The 25,775-nt window shown below is 47.5% G+C and overlaps 9 protein-coding genes across 9 annotated transcripts; 6 read left to right on the forward strand and 3 right to left on the reverse strand.

The window, feature by feature from the left end:
* Window positions 1–212: 212 nt before the first annotated feature.
* Window positions 213–1,865, forward strand: T069G_03637 (transferase family domain-containing protein; the record flags this gene model as incomplete). The annotated part of the gene is made up of 3 exons (XM_056170847.1): window positions 213–434; window positions 532–1,260; window positions 1,332–1,865. 3 exons carry the CDS (start codon window positions 213–215, stop codon window positions 1,863–1,865), a joined length of 1,485 nt encoding a protein of 494 aa, XP_056031739.1.
* A 3,249-nt stretch (window positions 1,866–5,114) lies between these two features.
* On the forward strand, window positions 5,115–6,431 carry T069G_03638 (zinc carboxypeptidase domain-containing protein; the record flags this gene model as incomplete). The annotated part of the gene is made up of 1 exon (XM_056170848.1): window positions 5,115–6,431. The coding sequence occupies one exon, from the start codon at window positions 5,115–5,117 to the stop codon at window positions 6,429–6,431; it is 1,317 nt and encodes a 438-aa protein (XP_056031740.1).
* Window positions 6,432–6,946: 515 nt separating this feature from the next.
* Window positions 6,947–8,376, reverse strand: T069G_03639 (saccharopine dehydrogenase NADP binding domain-containing protein; the record flags this gene model as incomplete). Its single annotated transcript, XM_056170849.1, has 4 exons — window positions 6,947–7,813; window positions 7,872–7,944; window positions 7,995–8,151; window positions 8,205–8,376. The coding sequence occupies 4 exons, from the start codon at window positions 8,374–8,376 to the stop codon at window positions 6,947–6,949; spliced, it is 1,269 nt and encodes a 422-aa protein (XP_056031741.1).
* Window positions 8,377–9,396: 1,020 nt separating this feature from the next.
* T069G_03640 (short chain dehydrogenase domain-containing protein) lies at window positions 9,397–10,341 on the forward strand (the record flags this gene model as incomplete). The annotated part of the gene is made up of 1 exon (XM_056170850.1): window positions 9,397–10,341. One exon carries the CDS (start codon window positions 9,397–9,399, stop codon window positions 10,339–10,341), a length of 945 nt encoding a protein of 314 aa, XP_056031742.1.
* Window positions 10,342–10,639: 298 nt separating this feature from the next.
* Window positions 10,640–11,506, reverse strand: T069G_03641 (uncharacterized protein; the record flags this gene model as incomplete). Its single annotated transcript, XM_056170851.1, has 1 exon — window positions 10,640–11,506. The coding sequence occupies one exon, from the start codon at window positions 11,504–11,506 to the stop codon at window positions 10,640–10,642; it is 867 nt and encodes a 288-aa protein (XP_056031743.1).
* A 1,195-nt stretch (window positions 11,507–12,701) lies between these two features.
* On the forward strand, window positions 12,702–14,018 carry T069G_03642 (GDSL-like lipase/Acylhydrolase family domain-containing protein; the record flags this gene model as incomplete). Its single annotated transcript, XM_056170852.1, has 1 exon — window positions 12,702–14,018. The coding sequence occupies one exon, from the start codon at window positions 12,702–12,704 to the stop codon at window positions 14,016–14,018; it is 1,317 nt and encodes a 438-aa protein (XP_056031744.1).
* Window positions 14,019–14,976: 958 nt separating this feature from the next.
* Window positions 14,977–16,721, forward strand: T069G_03643 (sugar transporter domain-containing protein; the record flags this gene model as incomplete). Its single annotated transcript, XM_056170853.1, has 2 exons — window positions 14,977–15,626; window positions 15,692–16,721. The coding sequence occupies 2 exons, from the start codon at window positions 14,977–14,979 to the stop codon at window positions 16,719–16,721; spliced, it is 1,680 nt and encodes a 559-aa protein (XP_056031745.1).
* A 323-nt stretch (window positions 16,722–17,044) lies between these two features.
* T069G_03644 (sulfatase domain-containing protein) lies at window positions 17,045–19,091 on the reverse strand (the record flags this gene model as incomplete). The annotated part of the gene is made up of 5 exons (XM_056170854.1): window positions 17,045–17,424; window positions 17,494–17,658; window positions 17,719–18,792; window positions 18,847–18,939; window positions 19,034–19,091. 5 exons carry the CDS (start codon window positions 19,089–19,091, stop codon window positions 17,045–17,047), a joined length of 1,770 nt encoding a protein of 589 aa, XP_056031746.1.
* Window positions 19,092–19,767: 676 nt separating this feature from the next.
* On the forward strand, window positions 19,768–25,686 carry T069G_03645 (sulfatase domain-containing protein; the record flags this gene model as incomplete). Its single annotated transcript, XM_056170855.1, has 12 exons — window positions 19,768–21,101; window positions 21,158–21,333; window positions 21,638–21,658; window positions 22,399–22,427; window positions 22,477–22,574; window positions 22,662–22,948; window positions 23,013–23,103; window positions 23,162–23,532; window positions 23,595–24,259; window positions 24,321–24,513; window positions 24,568–24,805; window positions 24,870–25,686. The coding sequence occupies 12 exons, from the start codon at window positions 19,768–19,770 to the stop codon at window positions 25,684–25,686; spliced, it is 4,320 nt and encodes a 1,439-aa protein (XP_056031747.1).
* Between the last annotated feature and the right edge of the window lie 89 nt (window positions 25,687–25,775).

Consider the following 25,775-nt stretch of genomic DNA (forward strand, 5'->3'; position numbering starts at 1 on the left):
AAATCCATAAAGGGTAACAATCAGCTCTGCGCGCTGTTTGAAAATTTGTCTGCAGCAGTACTCCGGATCTGGCTTACGAACCGCTTTACCCGCGAGGGAGTCTCTGTAATAGGCCGCGCATACAGATTACCGATAGTACTCCTATATTCTCTCAATGCAAAAGAGAAAGAGAAATTCTTCTTGGTGTGAATCTAGTTACCTGGCAAATCGAAATGGACTTCTTGTTCGGACGAAAGCCTGGTCCGGTGCACATACCGGGCGATCGAATCGTGCCACTACATTTTTTTGAGAAGAGCCCGCTTGTGCAAGGCAACAACTTCGCGGTCTCTCTCGTTTTCGATGACGTGCTTGATCCAGAGAAACTTCGCGATTCTCTTGAAGGACTCGTCAAACGGGATGGGTGGCAACGTCTTGGAGGTCGGCTTAGGAAGAATGTGAGGACAGCTGCATCGGATCATTTTCCTGCAGTTCATCTTGAGGCTGATCTAAACTCATCAGCACACCGATACTGACACTCGTGTCATTGATTAGGCCGCTGGCGAGATTGAATGGCATATTCCCGCAGAGTTCACAGCTGAGCGCCCAGCAATTGCGTTTGCCCACATTGATCATGGCATGTCTGCCGCTTCCCATCCGGCAGCCTCCAAGATACCGCAACCCAGTACTCGGCCTGCCGTCTTAGGTGATCCAGATACTCTAGCGGACTTGGCTTGGGAGGCCGGATACCAACCTGGAGGAATCAGCGACTACCTCACTTCTGATCGTCCTGTCTTGGGCCTGCGCGTCAACTCCTTTACTGACAAGACAATCGTGGTACTGCAGTGGCAACATGTTGCATTTGATGCCCTAGGGATGCAGTACGTCGTGGCAGGCTGGAGTTCCATGCTTTGGGGCAAGACGGATCAGATCCCGACGCCATGCGGATTTGATACGGATCCATTTGACCCAATGGCAAAAGGTTCCCGTCCAATCACGGAACAACATGTCTTGTCTGACAAACGGGTTGGTTTCGGCGGCTTGCTCCAATGGGGTCTCGGATATGGTGTTGATATGCTTGTTCGAGCTAAAGAGAACCGCATGGTTTGCATCCCCGAAACGTACTGGCGAGTGCAATTAGGTAAGGCCTTGGAAGAGCTCCGTGCCGAAGCAACCGCGAAAGGCGAGGATGTTTCGAAAGTGTTTTTGACTGAGAACGACATCTTGACGGCTTGGACCATTCGCTGCATTGTTAATTCCATGGAGATGAACTCTGATAGGACAGTCAGTTCCAGCAATTACGCCTTTCCCTTCCACCTTATGATGGCAACAGTTCTGACTCCATATTCTTGCAGGTTGCTACTTCAATAGCCATGTCCCTGCGTAAAGCTTTTGAAGGCGATCTAATTCCATCCTCAGATGAACATCCTTATGTAGGCAATGCCTACGGATGGGCCAATGTGCTAGTCAAGGCAGGCGATGTCTCCTCCAAACCTTTAAGTTGGCTCGCTCGCCAGGTCCGTCGAGCCATTAACGAGCAGGGAACGCGCGCACAGCATGAAGCCTATCACGACATGGTACGGACGTCTTACTCTGGCCTTCCTGTTATCGTCTTTGGTGACGGTACTATGGCTCAGATTGGCTTCTCCAACTGGTCCAAGGCCGGTCTATTTGACCTCGACTTTGCCCCCGCCCGTAAAACACCCAAAGGCGATGTACCATGCAGACCGTCCTATGTTCAGGAGAATCACGGCCCTATCAAGCCTGCTGATGGCTGGTTCATCTTTGGAAAAGATGAAAATGGAAATTACTGGAGTTCTGCTTGCAGGGTGAAAGGGCAATGGGCCAAGTTCCAGGCGCAGATTGACGAGGATTTTAAGGACGCTTGAACGTATTGAGGAACGGACCTCAGGTTACATGTTAATGTTGGCCTTAGATAGCTATTATTTGTACATTAGTTCGGCTCGTATTGTCGTCGCAATTTGGTGGTCATGGGCGTGCTTTACAAGTAGCAAGTTCTGTAGAAGTGTGCTTTGGCCTCACATCTCCAGATCGCCGATGTACAAGCTATAATAATGTAATTTTCTTCAAGATTTGCTCACAGGTTGAATACGATTAGCCGCGTCGTACAATGCAAAGAATTGTGTGAAGAGTACATATACAGACGTCATAAGTGATACTTGATGGTCTCTATCCTGTATACCACTTTGGTCGATACATACAGCATCAGCCCACAGACCTCTGTTTCTTCTTCTGTCCAGGTGAATTTGCTCATTCAAGGCTTTGAGTAGGTTGAACAGATTTCTTGATATCTCGATAGTTTGCCATTTATTTGGACGGGCGTTTTCTTCTGAAGGGTCGCCCATCTACCCATCGAGCGGTTGCACTTGGAAATGATGAGGGTGAATTGTTGGATGGAATGCCGCTTCAACGTGGCAAAACGAAAGACAGGCATCAATATTGGGAGAAATCTTATCAGATGCAAATGATTGGCAAACATGACCAATGGCGGCGACAATAGGCAGCAATGCAATATGGCCCTCAATGCACAGTATGTACGCTCGCACTGCCAGAGCGAGAAAGGCTGTGCTGAGCATGAACTACAGATCTAGTTGCATGCACTAACTGGGCGACCACATGCGAACCCATGTTCTCGGTTTAGTTCAGTATGCGAGATGCGGCTGGGTGTCGTGAGGCTCTGACTTCAACATGCCGGTCTTTAGGGTTACTCAGCTCCTCCTAATTGAGACGCGGTAACCTCATGGTTTCTCTTACAACCTCTTCACCGCACCCCACATGTCTGTGCACAAGAATAGAGAATGCTATGGCATCGTAACATAGTACGTCGATTGAATTGTAATCTTCTCACGCTGACCTAGCTCTCCTGCTAGAAACCGCAGCTTTATAGTACGGATGTGTTAAATTTGGACTGATCCTTCATATCGCAAACCTAACCACACAAGAAATGGGTATTGGGTAACGCCGGCGACCCTTTTTAGAACAGATGAGTTCTGTACAACACTACTAAAGGTTGGACGTCATATCTTGCCTGGCTTTGAACCGCTGTCGGGGCCGTTGCAACAGGAGCGACGATAGTGACTACTCCTCTTTTGTTTGAATCAGCGTCAATTGGTGTGGACAAGCTACATGTATCTGTTATAAATACATTGGATTCAGCGGTTAGGGGATGCTTTCAGAGGTTGAATACGGCCAGGCAGAGAAAAGACGAGTATCTTGAGCATGCGATAAACTTGTGAAGCTGTGAGGCTTGTCTGCTTTCATTCGACAATTTGGCCATCGCGTTGGCCAGAATTAAAATCTTCTTCTAGGGTGGGACGTCGAGCGTAAAAGCGACGCCCGTACTATTGAGAAACCCTCGCCTCCAGCCAGCCGAATATGGCTTACATACATGTAGTTTTAGTTGTCAAATCACTTGGTACAATAGCTCTTTTAGGCCTATTGTCTCGAAAATAGATGTCGAAGAGTACCTAGAAAAATGATCCGGAGAGATCGTGCATGAAGGAATGACGTGGACCGTGTAACGCGCCAGCTGCCGCAAACGTCCTATACTCTTTGTCTCACATCTGGTACTTATGTATGGTAACCCACGCAGTGGGAGCCAATAGACACAATTCACGATGTTACTCGAACTTTTTGTATCACCTCATATACGAGTACGCGCTCGCCGCCACTTATCAGAAAGATGACGCTGATGTTGTAATGAGTTGAGTGGCCTAGGATTTCTCTGCTGGCGCGGGGCATAGCGCGGTCTGCATTACCTACAATGCAGCACGTTCAGCGATAGAGTGATTGCGGGCAATAGTTTGGCACAAGAAAACGGATATTTGAACAGTTCCCAGATTGAAACCTCGGTTCTATCGCTGGCCCCTCTCACCACATGCATGCAGTGGCTTCTTGTCTCGAAAGTTCTCCTTCCTAAACAGGCCATGTGCCCAAACCAGTCGGAGACCAAGCTACAGTTTCTTGCGAGATAAACTTATAGTTTTAAACTTATAATCATAAATAAGTTAAGCTAAAAACGGAGCTGCCACTTGTTTGCTGGCCCGAACAACTAGCACCAGTTAGGCAAAACAGAAATGACGACAGCAGAAGCGCCCGGCAACGCGAGTCGGTTTGACAACAGCATCACACATTGGTCAGTAAGTATCGTTTGCCTTGGCCTTTTTAGGAGAGTGAATCGGAGCTTCCTACCCAACTAGAAGAGAGAGCGCGCGTGCCACAGCAACAATGTCGTGACTGCGTAGCATCTATTCACACATCGGAGGGCGCCGATTTGCCAGGCAATCTCAAGCTCTACGGTGATCGAGAACCCGCAGTCTTGAGCGCTTGGTTCCGTGACCTTCCTATCCTGGTGTTCATTGCCCGGTATCTATATCTATGTCAATGCACAAAAATTCCTTGCAGAGTGTTCATTTACAAAGATTCCTTGCAGTTGATTCACCCAATTGTGAGTTAATTACTTGATGTATACTACAGTTGTCGGTATGTGCTAGTCGAAACAATGTAGGCCATGCACCTCCATTGGCAACGACAGAGAGGTCTGAGCTGAGACCTCTTACTCGTATACCGCGATCTACTATTCTGACATTTGCCAAGGGAACTAGTTCAAAATGCATAGAGGTAGGGGGAGAGACTGATCGGACAGCGCACAGCCGTTTCGATCGCCAGCCCCGTCATTACCAGCCCCCTTCCCTCCCACGCCACTTATACACAGCCCCCACGATCCGAGTGCCAAGTGCGTTCTGTAACGAGATGCAGATCCCTTTGGGAGCGGGGCAATCGGCACTTTTGTTTCTACGGAGTATAATACGAGCCGGTGGCCGGCAGTCAACGCAAGGGAAGTCCCAAGTATTATTTTTGTTTTCACATTTGGGTCAGTGGACTATCTCCATTTGGCAGTTGCGGGCCTCGCTATTTCCAGCTTCCAGATGAAGGCGGATTGCCGTTTCCTCTCGATGTGACACCACTATCAAGACTTGACATAACGTACATCAGTCTGAAATCATAACATGTCCTCGATCGTTATATAAATAGGATCTAGCAGCTCAAGAGGACAACCAAGTAGCTCACTCACTTCTACCTTCATACGCATCCATCAAAGGCAGTGATACCCTAAGATGAAGACATTTATTCCCTTCGCGCTTCTTGCGCTCTCCAACGTGTCCTCGGGATGTCTCCTGCCCCACGAGCGAGATGATGCCGCTGGATTGAAGCCTCTTGTCCGTCGCCAGGGTAGCAACGGAGCTCCAATTGGCTCAGGCGATAGATTCAGTGGCGGTGCAACTGCGCCGCGAGGACTTGGAACTCAATCCTCATCTGCTTCAATCGGCACGATCCTCAACACCAAGGAGGTTATCAGTGGCATACAGGGCCTCGCGAACACGTACGGAATCGAGACATTCAACACTCCGTACAAGACTCAGAATGGCGCAACTGTCGTCGGAGCGAGAGTCGGGGGTACTGGAGGCAATTGTACCGACGCCTATCGTGTCTACTTCAACGGCAACATCCACGCTCGAGAGCGTGGTTCCGCCGATAGCGTCCTATATTTCATCTCCGATCTGTTGTACGCCAACAAGAACAACGTCGGACTCACGTACGGATCCAGGTCGTACACCAACGCCCAGGTAAAGACGGCTCTGGCCGCGGGAATTGTCTTCGTCCCTCTGAGCAACCCCGATGGAGTGGCCTATGACCAGTCATCAAACAGCTGCTGGCGAAAGAACCGCAACCCCAACGGTGGAGTTGACCTGAACCGCAACTTCGACTTCCTCTGGGACTTCCGCAACCTGTTCGCCTCCTCGGCGCAGTCAAGCGTTGCCTCAACCTCTCCTAGCTCCGAGACATACCACGGAACCAGCGCTTTCTCTGAGCCTGAGACCAAGAACATCAAGTGGGTGATGGACACACACTCCAAGATCCGTTGGTACATCGACCTTCACTCATATGCAGGCGACGTCCTGTGGAGCTGGGGCAGCGATGAGAACCAGTCCTCGTATCCCACCATGAACTTCCTCAATGGGACTTATAGCAAAGTCCGCGGTATTCTCACCGACACTCCCTCTCCCGGCAGGGGCTATGGCGAGTATATCCCCCAGGCGGACTCTGATACTCAGATCGCCGTGGCCAAGCGTGTGGCCTCAGCCTTGACTGCAGGTGGCGGCAGGTCTTACACGGCTTTCCAGTCGGCCGACCTGTATCCCACATCGGGAGCCAGCGACGATTATGCCTACTCACGACACTTCGCTGATCCCACCAAGAACCTCATCCACGCATACACTGTCGAGTTCGGTTTCGAGAACAGCGCTGCATCATGCCCCTTCTACCCCACTGTCTCCACGTTCAACTCCAACCTCCGAGCAACCAGTGCTGGTTTCATGGAGTTTTTGTTGGCAGCTACCGACAATGGGCTTGGAGATGCAACAACTTGTTAAATGAGAGGCAAATATGCGGCGTTAGCTGGGTCGGCGGAGAAAAGGGACAAAGACTAGTCGGGTGATTATGATGGACATGGAACACCTGAGAATGCAGGGCAACACACTTAAGAGGGCTACTACTATATATTGAATAGAGCTCAAGTTAGTAAAATTTTACATTTACTTTAAAGTGACCGCCTCCAATGCAAACACCGTAAACGTGATGGATATCGGCCGACTCATACGACAAAGTACATGTACTATATAGTACTGCTTCGATTAAGGTCAAGTCTGCGGCTCTATCCAAATTATTCTGATACCGCCTATGTACCCTACAACACTCTTTTGAGAAACTAGATCTTTAATACCCTAAAGTAAACGCAAAATTGAAGCTATTATACCTAGGCTAGCGTGTCTATGATTATGTATGGCTGAAGGTCTATAGGGTAGAAAGTCGATTAATCACAATATGGGGAAACTACATCTTCTACATGTATCTTCATGTCCAATATCTCCGAGACATCCTCTGCAAATTACCAGCCCTCTGCTCTAATCGAAATTTCCACGCCTGATCCTGGGCGCTGCAAATTTTCGGCATATTTATCCCCAAGCATCGCGGGCGTCATAACACCGCCGCCTAGCCGGTGCGCCTCTGTCCCGCCCTGAAGAAGGGTCACAGCAGCCTCTACCATTGCGATGCCAGTAAACTTATACTGATCACCTTGAAACTTGAAGTCCACCATAGCTCTCTTCGTCGTCGACTCGTCTCCAGTATCAGCCACCGCCAGTGTTCGATGGCTGAACCTGTGGTCCTTGAGCCGTTTGGGGTCTGGACTGTAACCCTCTGGGTAGATAAATCGAGTGAGGATAAATCTTGTAAAAGAGAAGCTCAGTAAAAACCCGACACTGATAAGAGGCAGAACACGGATGAAATCGCGCACAGTGCTGGGTATTCGAGGTCGCGCAGAAAAGTGAAAATTAGGCCCATATCCGCCGGTGGTGGTGTTAGAATCGTCTGGTGCATATAAATCCCAGCTTCGTCCCACAATAGCCGTGTCGTTCCCTTGTCCCTCTTTTGCTACTACACGGCCGAGGCTATCCAAAGTCTGTGTTCCAAAGAAACCAGAGCCTGGGAAAAGGCTAGTCTTTGCCTTCTCGCTTGTAGGTTTACGAGGAGAGATTGCAAACGGCGCGGTCGCCTCTGCGTAGCGGCCCGGTTCATATAACGTGTAAACAGAGGCCATTGAGTTGATAGTGCCGCTGCTGATGGTGCCTCTCATCTCTTGTAATGAAACAATGACTTCGCGTGTCGGCGTGTTGAAGGATTTGCGAATGTGGGATACGGCGAGATATGTTGTTAGATCAGGCGGCACAGCGTCCAAGCCACAAGTGACAATCATCTGGCGTTGTAAGTGATACTGACTACTGAAAAAATATCTAAGCGAACATAAGACATACTTTTGCACCCGAAACTTGAGCTGATTTGTGGTGTCCTCTAATCATATCCTGTACCCAGGGCATATCCGCGCTGCTGAGTTGATGTTAAGATACATCGATCATTGGCAATTTTGAATCTCGTACCAGTCGACATAGTCAGTGCCATTTTCAGCACATGCTTTGAACACTACAGGTCCACAAGTTGTTGGATATGGACCAATAACGTTGATGATGACTCGTGTTGACTTCACAAGATTCTGGATCTCTGCTTCAGAGTTCACATCCAGGACGATAATGGATCCTAAATGCAATTAGCTATGATCAAATAGCTATAATGTTTAAGAACACACTCACCTCCTGTAGCTTCTACTTTGAATTCCCTGGCCAGTGCTTCGAGCTTTGCTTTATTCCGGGCCGCAATCGCCCATCGCAAGGATGCTGGAAATGTGGCGGCCATGTATTCTACTATAAGGCCTCCCGTGAAGCCTGTTGCTCCAAGGAGCACGATGTCGTACTTCCGCTGCATGGCCTAGATTAAGTTCAAGAGACGTTTCTCTGCAAATTAGATAGAGAGATAGTATATAATAAGAGGGAAAGAATATCATTACATTGTAGCTCTATATATATTTACTTTTCTTATCTGCCCCTATAATTAATTCTCCGCCTATCAATGGCCTCATAAACCTACCACTACCTCTGATATTCAGATATTAGGTTTCATTTTCTTCTATATCTGTACCTAAGTAGCCCCAGAACCATGCGCCTGAAGTTGTGTACTGGCGGATCTGCAATCCTCATAGTCCGCACTCGGCCTAATATCTATCCGCAGATTATATAGAAGAAATTATGCAGTTTAATAAGCATCTTATTGGATATGTACTTTGAAGCTATTCATTTCTGTTCATGCTGGAAAAGGAACTTGTCAATTCTTGAGATGGCCCCAAAGTGTTATTATGTGTACAATGTTTTTGCTCTGTGTCGGTTTAGTCGCCTTCACAATGTCGCTGTTATCAACGCAAGCCCCAGGGAACATATAAACTCGGCGAGGAGCTTCACATAAGTTTATAATGAAATTTGAATAACTTTCACAGACTTGTCTACAGAACATCAAAACATTTGCGGAATTTGAATTGTTTGCGGAGCGGAGAGAGGGTGGACAAACTTTACGCCGTCCGCTGGACTCGAGTCAGAAATTCTTCCACCCGGCATTTGCCACAAAACTCGTCTTTTCTTGAGCGCTAAGATGATAGTTTGTAGATGTTGCCAGTCAGGGGATAGTTTTGTCAGCCAACTGCATACTTCAATTCCACCACAACAGCTCCCGTTAACTATCTTATAAATCAAGTTCCCTAACAAATCTTGCTTCTAACATTTAATAATATCAATTAACTCTATACTGCATACTATTTAACGCTTATGCGTTACACCAGGGCGTTTGATTTGATCAGTCGCCTGTCCAGTTAGACAACTCTGCGTATCTCATCCTTCATATTTGTTTTACACCACGGACAAACTCTCTTGGAGCCGTACTTGATATAAGAGAATCATGGGCGGTTTCAATCCAGAAAGAGACATTCCATCGCTGAGCGGAAAAGTCTGCCTCGTCACTGGAGCAAACTCTGGGTTGGGTGAGGCAGCCGTAACAGCGTTCGCCCAGCACGGCCCCAAGAAGATCTATCTTGCAGCTCGCTCTCAGATTAAAGCTGAAGAAGCTATTGAACGTATCAAAGCAAGCTCTGCCGCAGCTCGATCTGTCAACATTGAATTTCTGGAATTAGACCTCGCCTCTCTGGAATCGGTCAAGACAGCGGCAGCTCGAATCAATGCTGAGGCGGATCGCCTTGATATCCTCCACTTAAATGCCGGCGTAGCGTCAGTACCGGCCTCGCTCACAAAAGAAGGATACGAAGTGCATTTCGGAACCAACTACCTGGGTCATGCGTTGCTGACGCAGCAGCTGCTGCCCAAACTGCTGGAGACAGCGGCACTACCCAATGCCGACGTTAGAATTATCTCTGTATCATCCTCATATCACCGTCTGGAAGGAACTAGCGACGGAATCTCTTTTGATAAACTAAAGACAACCATGGAGGGTACTGGTGGCGTTGTCTTGTATGCGCAAGCCACGCTGGCCAAGGTACTTTTCGCTCGAGAACTTGCCAGGCGGTACCCAAGCATAACTACGTTGTCAATGCACCCGGGCATAGTTAGAACGGAAATCTGGAAAGGGAAGAAGGATGCAAGCTTGCTGATGCGGACTTTCCTCCGTCCTCTGGTGAGCTTGATTGGAGTTGCCCCTGAGGAAGGCGTAAAGACACAGCTTTGGTGCACGGTTAGCAAGGACGTGAAGAACGGCGCATATTATGAGCCGATAGGGAAGGCAAATATGCGTGGAAAGTTTACGGAGGATGACGAATTAGCGGGCGAGTTGTGGAGTTGGACGGATAAGGAGTTGCTCGCTCATGACGCACCTGGATGGGTTGAGGCATAGGCATAAGCATAAGCATGAGGGTATTTAATAGCTTGGTTGCGAGAAGTATTTAGGAGTAGTTTAAAATTGCTAGAATATTATTTGATTATACATCTAGAATATATTCGTTATGTTTTGGTCGCTATTCTACAAGCGCCTCTTCTATGCTAGTTACGGGTACAATTTCAGGAAGTTCGTTCTGTTTTCCAAGCACATATAACCATAGGTAGTGGAGACTTCGGGGTCCTGTCAGTATTCAAATTGATCATATATACTGGTAAAATCTTCGCATATCCTGTGATGAGCCTATAAATTGCCATTAAGCTGTGATTGCCTTGAGCTCATTGGCGATCCAATCCCATGTCCCCAAGCCAATTGAGTTGTAAGACTGAGTCAAAGGAGGAGCCCAGTGTAAATTATATGAATCATATTGGCTAGTGATGTCCCCAATCGTAATTTTGAACGCGTCGAGGGAGGAGCCCTTTTGTTGATTCTCCTCGTTTGTGAGAATTGTCTGCGGACCTGGGCTCTCATAATTGATCAAAATTGGAATATGTGGGATTAGAGCCCGAACTTGATCAATTGGTCCAATGTCAACGTGCCAGTTGAGTGGACTAGGGTCCAACACATACTGTGAACTCCTCTTGACAATTACCGAATTGAATGCAGAATCGCACTCTGCACAGTTAAATGATACAAGACTTCCATTGCTTGTGGTAGGCCAGGGATTCATCATGATGTGCTTAAAACCCTGCGTCCGGCAGTAGTTTATGAAATTTTGAGTGCCAGTTTTGCCGTACATGTCGTAGAAGCCTTGCATATTTTCGATGCGCACATAGTCGGTGTACGGCTTGACAGCGGCAGCCATGTCGAGGTAAACCTGGCTGTCCATATCACCCGCACTAGGTGCCCTCCCGATTCCAGGAATTATGGTGATGTTTCTGGCTTGCACACTGCGAATCATACTCTCGTAGGCTGACGGATTGGCAACATTGAGAAAGAAGGGAACGAGAGCCGTCACATCAGCCTCATCAAAGGCATCTAAGTATTGCTGATCTGAAATCGAGGGAATGCCCAAGCCGCCATTCAAGGCATAGACCATATGGACGGACCTTTGATAAACAGAACCCGCAGCAGCGATGGAAACAAAGCCCGTCGTCACACAGAGAGCTTTGAGCGCCATCATCTTGGCAACAGGTATTTCAGCTGACGGTAGGGAAGAGATTTGTATTGCTGGGTGTGAGGTGTGCGGATGAAGATGAGGAATATTTATTTCTTTTGTAATAAAAAAAGTCTCTAGCGCGATCAATGCCGTTTCGCCAATTCCAAAGACTATACGATAGCCATGGGAATAGAAAGGATTTGATTAGGAGCGGAACAAACTTGAGCGCACAATTATGTAGTCCACTGGGCATATCACTAGCAGTAATACTAAAATTTGCAAGCTGCATGCCTAATTAGGCCACACCGACGAAATCGCTTGGGTTTTGTTTCTTACATGAAACAGAAGATGAATCACGCAATCGCTTCTACGAATCGGCACGGGGAAATCGCGGACACTGTTGTTGACATCGCCATTTTTGGCCGTGGTTTATAAAAGAATTCATCAGGATTTATCCTTGGTCATTACGTTAGTAACTGTAGAGTTGTCAGGAAGTTGAACGATGTATTAGTGCCTGTAATCTGGAGATTGCCCCGCAGCAGGGAACCGGGGAGGTCGGGGAAGCTGGTTTACAGGGCTTCATTTACGATCTATCGCCCGAAAGAATACGAAAGAGGTCAAAATTGGTTGTCGCTCAATGTTGGTTGTCCTAAACAAGAAATAGATGGATTGCATGATTATCTAGGATTCTTCCAAATGTTTTTGAACCCATGATATGAATCAACGATACTGAACAAAGGTTCACTGAAGGAATTTCCCCCAAAAGTTAGAACATTATCATCAAAGAGTGCAATGCTCTGCCACCATTGTTTCAAACTATACAAGGGCTGTCTAATATGCCTTTGTTTGGAAGTGATTACACCAAATACTGTCATAATCTTCAGTCGCGACAATTATCTGTCAATGATTTACTTTGTGGGAGACGGATTAAGGAAGAAATCGGGGAGACCGGGGACGTTATCGTTTCCATTTTCATATACAATGGTTTACACCATTTCCAGGATATGTGAGGCCATATCAACCAGGATTTCTCATCCCGTTTTGAGCCAATAAATGTGTCAAATATGCCAACCTACTCAGGCGTAAAATAATGATAAGGTTGATAATACTCAACCTTGTCTCATATATTCACATCAGAGAGTGGTTACAAGGAATGTTGCTATCAGCTCTTGTCATTTATTCCTAACCATTCTGAGAAAGCACGCTTGACCACTCTACAATGAAGTTATCATATCTATCAGTCGTTTACACCCTCATAACGGCTGCGTGGTGTTTGGACAATCCACACTGGGTTGATATTTGGAATGGGTCACCTTTGCTCGCGAGATTTACTCCTCCAGACTCTTTTATAACCCCCCAAGGCTACTTCCGCAATGCAACCATCAGACAGACATTACACCTGACCTTGGCAACCGGTGTATTCCGGGTAAAGCTTTCCAATGAATTCGGTTCATCCCCTCTAGAGGTAACCGCGAGTACAGCTGCATTGACCGCAAACAATACAGCTGGAAGCGACAGTATTGATGCCAGCAGCCTACAGCGGCTCACCTATAGTGGCGCCTCTTCCATTGTCATTCCTGCTGGTGGTACTGTTCTTTCGGATCCAATCAATCTATCCACCAGCACCCAACAACATCTCAGCGTTTCGCTCTACCTTGCCAAGGGCCAGATTGGTACAAATACCACGTCGCATGATGTTTCGCATACAACCACCTGGCTGGGATTTGGAGATCAAACGGCGAATCAACATATCAACGGCGGATCCTCTGTTACCCACTGGTACTATGTCACAGAAGTGCAGGGCCAGCTTCCTGCAACATCAAGTGCATTGATCTGTATCGGAGATAGCATAACAGATGGCACAGGCTCCACCACAAACGGGAATGACCGCTGGGTAGACGATCTTTTCCGTCGAACTCAGGCAGCCCCAGCAACTAAAAACATCGCTGTTCTGAATGCAGGGATCGGTGGAAATCACCTTGTGACATCTCCTGGGCAGGGTCCATCTGCATTAGAACGGATCAAGTCCATCATCGCTCAGCCCGGTGTACGATACATAGCCATTCTAGATGGTGTCAACGACATTGGCCACGTTGCCAAAACTGCAGCAGCACAAGATGCTCTCTACGATCAGATGGTTCAAGCGTTGGAGGAAATAATTGACGAGGTTCATCAAGCCGGCTTACCTATTTTTGGTGGCACTCTTACACCTTCGTTCTATGATCCACCTTCAAATCCGGACACCTCCAATTATGCCGATCCGCAACGAGCGGCCACCCGGAATCGCCTCAATCTTTGGATCAAGAATGAAGCTAAATTTGACTACGTGATTGACTATGCAGCTGTCCTTGCGGACCCAGGCAACCCCGATTCATATAAGGCCCAATATGCCTTCACCAACTACATCCACCCTAATGTAGCTGGTCATCAAGCTATGGCGGACGCATGGGATCTTCGCGTATTTCAACAATTCAGTGGTACATCGGCTAGTTTCTTTCTCGAGGAGGAAAACGACATTCATGGTCCTTCTCAATGAGGAACAAAAGTTTGGTGGGTTGTAGTGAAGCGCATTTCTCATATGATCCAGGACAAGCTCAGGCGGATGTATCTTTTAGTAGCACAAGGACGAAATTAAAGAAGCCCATGACCCATCTCAAATCCTCAAGGCCACTTATGCATATTATGCTTCTTTTTCCATGATGATTTGAAACTTTTGTGGCTACTTGGCGCCATGATGCGAATTGAAACGACAAGTCTGCATCGTGCAGGGCAATTGGAGTTCGGTGCGCAAAGTCTGCCAATCTACTTTCGTGAACTTCAGACCATCATTTTATTTTAGGTTACGTTGAAGTAAGAATTAGATGTGGTTCAAATCAAAGTACCCAGCGCGAATGCTTGGATCTGGGTAGGAAAACGTACCTGGATGTGTCTAGGGCACTTCCTACCGGAGACCCTGGGCAAGGTATTGGGGAAAGACAGCTGAAGTGATGCCAAGATACAGGTACATGACCAAGACCATCACCATCGTGAACCCACGTGCATCGGCGATCGGGGCTTTGGCCTAAATGGCAATAACCATAAATCAAGAATATAGCGCCATCCTTACAGCGGTTTCCCCTGTTTGTTAGATACGAGGGTCGGCAACTTTGTGCCGATGGCTGTCTGGCGGCGAACTTTGGAAGAATCATACACAAAGAGGGTTAGGCAGGGCCCTCACCAGCTCCCCGAGCTCCCCGGCATCGACCTGAATTTCTCAGCCACAGGGCCATCGAGGATAATTGCTTCAACCAATAAGATAGACGACTTATGTCAACGGAATTGAACAGGAATATGTTGCCATTTGTGATATTGTTAATGATTGTTCGTGTATCCTGGGTATAAGGGCTTCGTGAGATTCCACAAAGAAGATTTTCGAATGCCAACAATTGATATGTTTGTCGACTGCCCCTGTCAGCTTCCTTAACACAGTAACGCTGCCGATTAGATTGCTGACTATGGCCTCTTCATCTGCAGACCTACCGCACCAGGTTGAGCAGTCAATTCATTCCGCAAACAGTAAAGAGCCCGGTAAATCAGATGTGTCTCAAATCGACAATGATGGATATGGATCTTTTGCCAAAGATGTCTTTCATGATGCCAAGGCAGCAACTGAGGCGGAGCATATGACAACTCCGCTCCAAGCCTTCAAGAAATATCCCAAGGCTGTTGCTTGGTCCATCTTGGTCACAATGGCCGTTGTCATGGATGGCTACGATGAATCGTTGATCAAGAGTCTTTTTGCCCAAAAAGCCTTCCGAAAGCGATTTGGCCAGCCGACACCCGCTGGTGGCTACCAATTGACCGCTGCATGGCAAGCTGGCATGGCCAATGCAAGTGTCATTGGTATCATGATCGGCATGTGTTTCAATGGCTACGTTCGGGAGAGATTTGGAATGAGAAAGACCATGTTGGCTGCTTGCGTTGTTCTCACTGGTCTCATATTCATATTGGTATTCGCGCAGTCGGTGGCAATGCTTCTTGTCGGTGAACTGCTGTGCGGTATCTGCTGGGGAATTTTCCATGCAACGGCCCCGATTTATGCCTCTGAAGTTTGTCCAACCGTGCTGCGAGGATATCTCACAACCTTTATCAACTTTGGCGCTGTGTAAGATCTCCTAAGTCTTCCGATGCAGTCAAGAGGGATCACCCACTAATGAGATATGTGTTTAGATTTGGCCACCTTATCGCAGCTATCGTATTGAACGCGACGCAGTCAATGACAGGTAGATGGGCGTATAATCTGCCATTCTCTTTGCAGTGGATTTGGCCTGTCATACTTGTTGTCGGCCTCATATTTTGTCCTGAGTCACCATGGTGGCTGGTTAGGACAGGTCGTCTCGAAGAAGCAGAGAAAGCCTTGAAACGTCTAACAAGTGGCGAAGGAACTCATGAGGCCGTCGCTCTGATGGTTCGAACGACCGAAGAGGAAAAGGCACTCGGTGGTTCCTCTTATCGGGACTGTTTCAAAGGGTCAAATCTTCGACGTACTGAAATCGCATTCGCTGTCTGGAGCATTCAAGCATTTTCGGGCTTGCCTATGTCGGCTTACAACACCTACTTCTTCGAACAAGCAGGTCTGTCGGATTCCAGTGCCTTCAGTATGAGCATTGGCAACTCCTGCATGGGAATAGCAGGAACAATACTGTCCTGGTTCCTCCTAACTTGGTTCGGTCGCCGTACCATCTTTATTGGTGGTCTCGTAACCATGTGTTTCATCCTTTTCATCATCGGCTTTGTGTCACTGGCGCCCTCGTCCAACGATAGTGCGTCATGGGCGCAAGCTGTGATGTTGCTGATTTGGGTCTTCACCTACGACTTATCTGTCGGCCCGGTTGCTTGGTGCGTTGCTAGTGAGGTCTCAGCAACACAAACACGTGCAAAGACAATTGCCGTTGGTCGTACGGGCTCTTATATCATCAACATCATCTTCAACGTTGCCACACCCTACATGCTGAACCCCACGGCAGCTAATTGGAAGGGTAAGACAGGCTTCTTCTTCGGCGGGACATGCGCCCTTTCTCTTGTTTGGACTTTCTTCCGTCTCCCAGAGTTCAAAGGCAGAACATATGAGGAGCTTAACATTCTCTTCTGGAAGGAAGTGCCGGCTAGAAAGTTCAAGAGTACAAGCGTCGACGCTTATAGCGAGGAGTCCAGCAATGCTCCGGCTATTGAAGAGGTGACAGCAGCCAAGCAGACTTGACCCTCGCTATCATGGACAATAAGTTCAGCTAGATAGTGAACTTAACTCCCCAGACAATATTTGAATTGGACATTCATAATTTCATTTTAATTAATGATTACACTGCATTTTGCTTGACGTTTGGCTGTTGCTAGTAGCATGTTACTTGTATTCGAACCATCATATTGTTTGATGTTCTTGGTGTTGCATGTTTACTGTCTACATGTATCATTGCCTTCTTCGCCTTCTTCTGTGTCTCCCCGTACGTGTCTGACAGTAATGGCAAAGTTTCATGTCCTGTGAAATTATCTCAGTATCGAAAATAACCAAGGTATATATCTATATCAACCACCCCTAGTAACCTGACCCCTCCTCGTCTCTTCACCAGCTTTAATGTGCATCCAACCCTTCATCTGTTCCAAGTGATTACCCCCAATGAGATCGTTCCGATCAAAGCCATAGTCTTGGCCAATTTTCAGAATCTCTTCATGCGGGATCCATACGACACCAGTCTTCTGAACATAGTCGTCCCAGAGACGCAGCATTTCTTCTTTCTTTTCTGGCTCCTTTTCTGATAAATCTTCCATCTCACCAGGATCACGGTAAATGTTGTATAACTGCCAGCCGTTGCCGCCTTTGGCTGACTCAATGTTGACCATTTTCCACTCTCCCTTTCGGATCGCACCACGACCGAAGAGTTCCCAGCCCATGTATGTGTCAGTTCCTGAATGAATGCCGTCTGTAGACTCTGATGTGGAATTGCTGGAAGTCATAAAATCCAACCAGGACTTGCCACGCATAGCGGCCACCTTCCTGCCCCTAAACATTCCATCTTTCTCAGCAGGATGTTCTATGCCTGCCATTTGCAAGAAAGTCGGACAAAGGTCCATTACAGTCGAGAAGGACCTGATGATGGTACCATTTTGAAGGTGTTTTGCAAACTTTGGGTAGTGTATCACTAAAATGTGGTTAGATGGAACGCCTGAAAGTTGCAAATGGTGGAAGGACGGTTGCTTACCGAAAGGAACACGAATACCTCCCTCGGTAGAGAAGGCTTTGTATAGGCGGCTGGGTGCTGTACTTGCTTGAGCCCATCTCGAACCGTACCATACGTAACTGTTGGCATGTCCGACGTTCTCGAAGGAGTTATCATAGTACTTGCGAATCGTTGCAACGACATCTGGCCCCATTGTTGGCTGAGCCTCGATATCGGCACCTTCTGCCCCATTGTCACTCTGAAAGATAATGACTGTATTATCAAACTCGCCGCTCTGCTTCAGATATTGAATCATTCTTCCGACATTTTGATCAATGTTATCCACCATGCCGGCGAAGCACTGCATCGCCCGAGCACTGAGCTTGCGTTCCATTGGAGTCATCTCATCCCATTCGCGATTGGTGGGTCCTGCAACGACATCATGTGGTGTGATATTTTCACTGATAATGCCAAGTTTCTTCATTTTTCTCAATCGCTTTTCGCGAAGGACTTCGGGGCCGTCATCGTATACGCCCTCGTATTTGTCGCGATCAGCATCACTACATTGTAGTGGCCAGTGCGGTGCGAGGAATGGAAGATATGCAAAGAATGGCTTTTCGCTATTATCAGGGGATCGGTCCTTTAGCCAATCAATAAGGTTATCAGTGTAGGAGTCAGAAGAGTAAAACCCTCTCGGGTCGTTAGTGAGGTTCGGCTCCACGTTGTATTTCCTGCCGTCCATCGTATATAGTTGCGGGCTGACGCGAGTGAAGAATGGGGTCTGATGTTTCTCCTCTAGTAGCGGCTCCCAGCCATAGTGATTGCTCTGCCCTCCAAGGAGGGTGAATGCTCTGTCAAAACCTCGTGCCGCAGCATTACTCTCGGGCGTATATCCAAGATGCCACTTGCCAGAAATAAGCGTATGGTAGCCGTTGTCTTGGAGGATCTCGGACAACGCAGCCACGTCATGATTGAGAAATCCTTCGTACCCCTTGACATTAAATTTTGACGAGACTTTGCCCTTATTCTCGCTCATCATTCCCACTCCAGCGATGTGATTGTCCGTTCCGCTCAGAAGCATCGATCGCGTAGGGCTACAGGCCGCCGCGGCATAGTCTTTGGAAGTGTTAGTCAGAGCTTCAACTTACCCCCAGCTATAACTGAACTTACAATCTGTAAACTGGGCTCCATCACGCGCGAGTGTGTCTAAATTAGGGGTATGAATCTCGCTCCCAAAACATCCTATATCGCTATATCCCAGGTCTTTATATGGGTCAGCCGAATTCGTGGAAGAAGATTTTATTGTCGAAGGTAGGGGGGAGTTGAGGGCCTTGGGAAGGGAGATCTCGCCACATACCATCGGCCAAGATGACCAGGAAATTCGGCCGACTGTCTTTCTTATTTGCGATTGGCATTTTGAACTTAGAGGCAACTTCTATATGGCGCCTTCAAGATACTTGTCATATCAAGCCCCCACAAGATCGTGACGGATCTTTCTAATTATATGTTCATTCGAACGCTCGCCGCCAATTTTACAGTTCTCTTCTCATGCATTCTCTCTTCTAATTACCCCCCACGTAACTGCACCATGGTGTAGACGATGATCTGATGCAGGTGTTGTCCTGCCTAGCTGAATTCCCCGGTCTCCCCGAGGACCCGCCATCCTTCGTGCGAGACTTTACCATGTATTGATCTCAATCATGCTTAGCTTCAGATCGATCACAACATTTTTACCGGGCAATAAATGCACCGAAAGCGGAGATACATGCGTATTTTTCTCACCTCACTCTCCCTTTCTATGACTACATGTATGCGGGGAAATAGCTTATCTTCGCTGGAGGCATTGAAATTTGCCCCTCTATGCGATTGCGCTATTGTATATCTATATTTTGCCAGAGCAAGAGGTAGTGGTAGATCCTATTGAATTAGCAAATGCTGCCACCTCAAGGGTCGTGTAGTTTGCTCCAGAGGCAAATGCTGATACTTAGAATGAATGTTGAATACACTTCAGGTTACAATCTTAAAGACACCCAGTTTGTTTAGGCTTTATCCTCCCAATCATCTCAGCTGGCAACACAGCCGACCAGCAAGATGGCAGCAACACAACCAAACATTATCTTTATTATGGCGGATGATCATGCAGCAAAGGCTATCAGCTGTTACGGGGCCGGAATAAACGAAACACCAAATCTTGATCGAATCGCCAATGAAGGCATGAGGTTTGACCATTGTTACGTTACGAATTCTATCTGTGCACCAAGTCGGGCGGCCATCATCACCGGAACTCACAATCATGTCAATGGGGTGTTAACCCTTAACTACAAGATCAACAATGTTCTCCCAATGGTGCAAAAACATCTGAAGCACGCTGGCTATCAAACCGCAATGATTGGCAAATGGCATCTGGGTGAAGGACCCGCACATGAACCTCGCGGGTTTGACTTCTGGGATGTCCTCCCTGGCCAAGGCCTCTACTTCGACCCGATCTTCATAGGACCTAATGGCCGACACATGGAGAGAGGATACGTCACCGATATCATCACGGATAAGACACTCGATTTCATTCGTAACCGAGATACAACAAAGCCATTCTTTGTCATGTGCCACCACAAAGCCCCTCATCGATCTTGGGAGAATCATCCTAAACATAACTCGCTCTACCAGGAGGACATCAAGGTGCCAGAGAGTTTCAACGACGATTATAAGAATCGAGCCAAAGCTGCAGCTGCGGCAAAGATGCGAGTCACCGAAGATTTGAGGTATAATGACCTCGGGCTTTGTCAACCCGAAGGCGGATCAGAAGTCGGCGAGTTGGATGAGCCAAACTTTCCGCAAAGGCCGGATCGCAAGATTCCATTCCCCGAAGATGTGTCGTCAATGGTCTTGATTGACAAACTGACGGGCGAGAATTTTCGATTCAAAAATCAGGATGAATTGCGCCACTTCAAGTATCAGCGATACATGAAGCGATATTGTCGCACCGTTCACTCTGTGGACGAGAATGTCGGTCGAATCCTAGATTACGTTGATAGTCTTGGTAAGGAGGTGGCAGATAATACGATGATTATCTATACATCCGATCAGGGTTTCTTCCTCGGAGATCACGGATGGTTTGATAAGCGCTTTATCTACGAAGAGTCGTTCCAGATGCCGCTGCTGATCAAATATCCCAAGGAAGTCAAGCCTGGCTCTATTTGCAACGACATCGTGTCAAATATCGATTTCGCGCCTCTTTGGTTGGACTTGGCAAATTATCCAATACCTTCATACATGCAAGGCTTCTCGTTTAGGAAGCTCCTCCAGGGAGAAACACCAGAGAACTGGCAAAAGGTAGCATACCATCGGTATTGGATGCACAACGACTCGCCACATGAATGCCGGGCTCATTATGGTGTCCGAAATCAGCGCTACAAGGTCATATACTGGTAAGGGTATTCAGAAATATCGGTCGTAATTTTCTATCTGACTCAAATGATCGCAGGTATAACAAGGACTTCAAGTTGGCGGGCACAAGGCCTGGTGGAGAGCCACCCGAGTGGGAGCTGTTTGACTGTGAGAAAGATCCACTAGAGCTTCTCAACCAGTATCACAATCCTGAATTTGCAGATGTTGTGAAAGAGATGACTAGGCTACTGGAAGAAAAGATGGGAGAGATTGGTGATGTGTGGGATCACTGAATCTCTGCATGCGGACAAGATCAATAGTTCTGCTTCCCATGATAAGACCCCAACTCATCACCCATAAGTACAACGAGACATTAATTTTAAAGAGCAATGCAATATGTCTATCAATCCTGTGAAAATCGCATATGTAATTCCTTGCGTCGACTGCTACGGTTTGGTTAAGGCGTCATGCCCCGCGGCGGGGAGGAAGTGGCATAAGCAATAAGCTACAACGTTCTCCAACGCTGATCCATCGCGAAGCCGCTATTAAACTCACTGATAATTTTCCAACCCCTCAGGAGATGCACCAGTGCCAGGAAGTCGGCACCGAGGCCCGAAGAGGGGAAGAGGGGGAATTAACGACAAGTCGAAGGAATTTGCCTAAGCATTTCCTTACTACATGGCCCAATGACAAGCTCATAGGTAGTGCGCGTATTTGTTGAACAGAGATAAACCCCCCTAACCAAAGCCGACCCTGCAAATTGGTCATTGGAGGTCAATGTGGATTCTGGTAGAGGACTCGGGTCGCGCTCTGTTTCCTACATTGGTCTCCCCGGACTCCCCGACCACTCTAGCGTTTCCACATTCTTAGCTTTCACACCAGCATTCGGAAAGAAGGCCCGTTTAATACGATGGTTACATTGCAAGATTGCTGAAACATGAGAAAGAACTGATATGGCATGATTAAAACAAGGCACCTGGGTTGCACACACGATACACTCATTCACCCGTAAACTCAACTTGCCAAGTTTAGATCGGAAACGCCATGGATTCTCGAATACACAGTCGCCAAGGGTGTTGTTCGCAGCCTACTATGAAACCTGTCGGCAAGAAGGTCGGTCACTTATAGTTCTCGCGAAATACATCTTACTACCTATTATAAGCTCGTAAGCTCATTATAGTAGTAGATTCGGTCAATCCATCAAAAGTGACTTACACACTTCACGGATACGAGACAGTACAAGGAACAAAGCATATTTCCGTAATCCTCATATCGATTGGCGTCTCTGGGGCTTAGCAAATGCTGATGATACTCACAGAAAACTTGCTCATGCAACAGCCTCTGGTGGTGACAATGTTCGACTCTGGGTAAGTTACCCTGAAGCTTGCTCTGGAGGCATCTTGTTGACCTTTTCAGGTGTACTCTCCAACTGCACCGTCACGCCCTACGTTCGTGGAAGTCAAATCTCAGGAGTTCAAACCCACGGAAGTAGGCGCTTCTTTCGGACCAAGTTGGTCTACCCATTGGTTTCGGGTGGAAATCGTTGTGCCACAATATATGACGAAATATTATCATCTAGAGTTCCATTGGAACTCTAATAGCGAGGCTATGGTTTGGACGGAAGATGGCGAGCCTGTGCAAGGCCTAACAGGGGGGAGTGAACGTGGAGGTGAGAGACAGGAATGGGTCTTCCCTCAACAGTGGAAGGATGGGAAAAGACATACCTTTTTCATCGAAATGGCATGCAACACCATGTTTGTAAATGCTGAAATGCACGACATTATCCAGCCTCCTCCCACGGATAAGTACTTCAAACTTGAAAAGGCAGATATTGTGGCCGTCAATGTTGATGCACGGCAGCTACTATTTGACTTTTACGTCATAAGGGGTATGCGGTCCCCTTGCTATGAAAATTCGTACTACGGTGAGCTACTAATATTTGACGATAACAGATGCGGCACTGTATCTACCTCAAGACTCGTGGCAATCGCATCGTGCTCAGCAGGCATGCGATGAAATCCTAGACACTTTCTGCTGGCGACGGTAGCTCGGGTGCTATCTCAAAGTGCAGAGAAATTGCTCGAAGCTATCTTGGTGACAGAATTGACACAGAAGAGGTTTTCAAGACAGATCAGACAGCAATAGTCTCGGCTATTGGCCACTGCCATATCGACACATGTTGGCTTTGGCCTTGGGATGAAACAAAGAGAAAAGTCGCTCGTTCCTGGGTTAGTCAATGCAACCTTATGGACCTATATCCTGAGTACCGGTTCTGCTGCTCCCAAGCACAGCAGTACAAATGGCTGGAGACTTTGTATCCAACAATCTATGAGCGGGTCAAGGAAAAGATCGCCAAGGGAACCTTCCAGCCCATTGGTGGAAGTTGGGTTGAGCACGATACAAACCTCCCCAGTGGTGAATCTCTGGTCCGTCAATTTCTATACGGACAGCGATACTTTCAGAATCGATTTGGTCACAGACATACTACATTCTGGCTACCTGACACTTTTGGTTATTCGGGTCAACTCCCCCAGATTTGTCGCTTAGCGGGAATGACGAGGTTACGCAGAAGCTAAGTTGGAACAACATCAATAACTTTCCACATACGACCTTCAACTGGGTGGCATTGGATGGTCGGAGCAAAGTGCTTTGTCATATGACACCTGCAGAGAAATACAATGCGGAGGCGACATTGCAAGACCTCGTACGCTGCGAAACGAGACACAAGTCACTGGATCAGGATAACACCTCGCTATTAGTCTATGGAAAGGGTGACGGAGGAGGCGGTCCAACAATCGCGCATTTGGAAAGCTTGAGACGATGCCGTGGCATGAGCGATCAAGTAGGTCGCCTGCCTCGCGTTCAACAGGGTAATTCTGTGGACGACTTCTTCTCTCAGTTAGAGCATAGAGAAAAGGATACCAATAATCCTTTTGCTACTTGGTTCGGTGAACTGTACTTCGAATATCATCGAGGCACTTATACTACCCAAGCTAAGACTAAGTTGAACAACCGACGGGCCGAGATCTTCCTACATGATCTGGAGTATTTGGCCACGCTTGCCAGTATACAAAAGGATTCAACTTACAGGTACCCAAAGAAGGAGATTGACGAGATGTGGGAGAAGGTTCTGCTTTGTCAATTTCATGACTGCCTTCCAGGGAGCTCGATTGAGATGTGCTACGATGATACGGATAAAGTGAGTTATTACACTCCCACTGTTTCATATTGCTAGTTGAACTGAAGACTAACGATACTAGCTCTACGACGAAGTATTCTCCGTAGGAAATACAGCACTTACGAATGTTGCGACTGCGCTTGAGCTAAACTTGCAACCAACAGATTCTGCCAACCTTGTGGTAGTAAACACGCTCGATTGGGACAGGGTTGGTCTAGTACCATTGCCAGCCATAGCTCATTCCGAGGATAACCAGAAGTATGGTTTCTACCTATGTGAACCCGGGATATCACCACTTCAGCCCCTGTCAGACGTTTCTTTCGAGGCAGCGACCATATCCGAAATCAGCAAGGGTGTCTGGATCTTGTCAAACAGCCAGTACCGTGTCACGGTGACTCAGGGCACCATCATCTCGCTCTATGACCTCCGACGAGACCGTGAAATAATCCCTGAGGGTGGAAGAGCCAATCAGCTCGTTGTGTTTGGTGATATGACCCTTTATCATCAGGCCTGGGATGTGGAAACATATCATCTCTCCCACGGCCGCGAACTGGAAGGAGGGGTCTCGTATGGCTGAAAGTGGTCCTGAGAGAGTTTCAGTGACAACAATCACAAAGATATCTGGAAACAGCTCGATCAAGACTACTATATCGCTCAATGCTGTCATTGATCCCCAAGAGGAAAGTCATATTGAATGCTCTGCAGACGAGGACTGGCACGAGAACATGAAGTTCCTCAAGGTCCAGTTCCCAGTGGATATTTACAACACAAAGGCATCATATGAGACTCAGTTCGGTATTGTGGAACGGCCAACACATTACAACACCTCCTGGGATATGGCCAAGCTCGAGGTGTGCTGTCACAAATGGGCCGACTTATCGGAAGCAGGATACGGTGTGAGCATTCTTAACGACTCCAAATATGGCTTCGCTACGAGCGGAAACATGATGCGATTGAGCCTGCTCCGTTCACCAAAGGCTCCCGATGCCAACGCTGATATAGGTCGTCATCATATTAAATGGGGCATTTTCCCTCACGAAGGACCTGTAGGTTGGCAAACAGTGAAGAAGGGCTTTGAGTTCAACATTCAAGTCCGTATTGCCTCGTGCCCTAATGGGATCCGCTCGCCGGAGTTGTCAGCGAGCCCCGTCAAATTGAGAGACGGTCTAGGACTAGTGCTGGACACCATCAAGAGAGCAGAAGATGATACGGATGTGAGTTGCGGCAATTTGCCTACAAGGGATGGCAAAAGCATCGTATGCCGAGTATATGATGCCATTGGTGGGAAGAACAGGGCTTTCTTAGAGACCGGGCACGCTAAGATTCAGAAGGCGTGGAAATGCAATCTCTTGGAAGATGACCTAGAGGAGCTGCCCATTGTGAATGGTGGTGTAGAGATAGAGCTGCAAAGATTCGAACTGGCTACCTATAGACTACTTTTAGAGTAGCTGCTAGATGTTGGAATCACTGGACGTGGTGCCTCTATGCTGAAGTCTGTCGCAAAGCAAGGGTAGAATTTAGAGGTGAATCAATTATG

This window comes from Trichoderma breve, chromosome 2 (genome assembly GCF_028502605.1).
Source record: "Trichoderma breve strain T069 chromosome 2, whole genome shotgun sequence".
In the NCBI taxonomy this organism is placed as follows: Eukaryota; Fungi; Ascomycota; class Sordariomycetes; order Hypocreales; family Hypocreaceae; genus Trichoderma; species Trichoderma breve.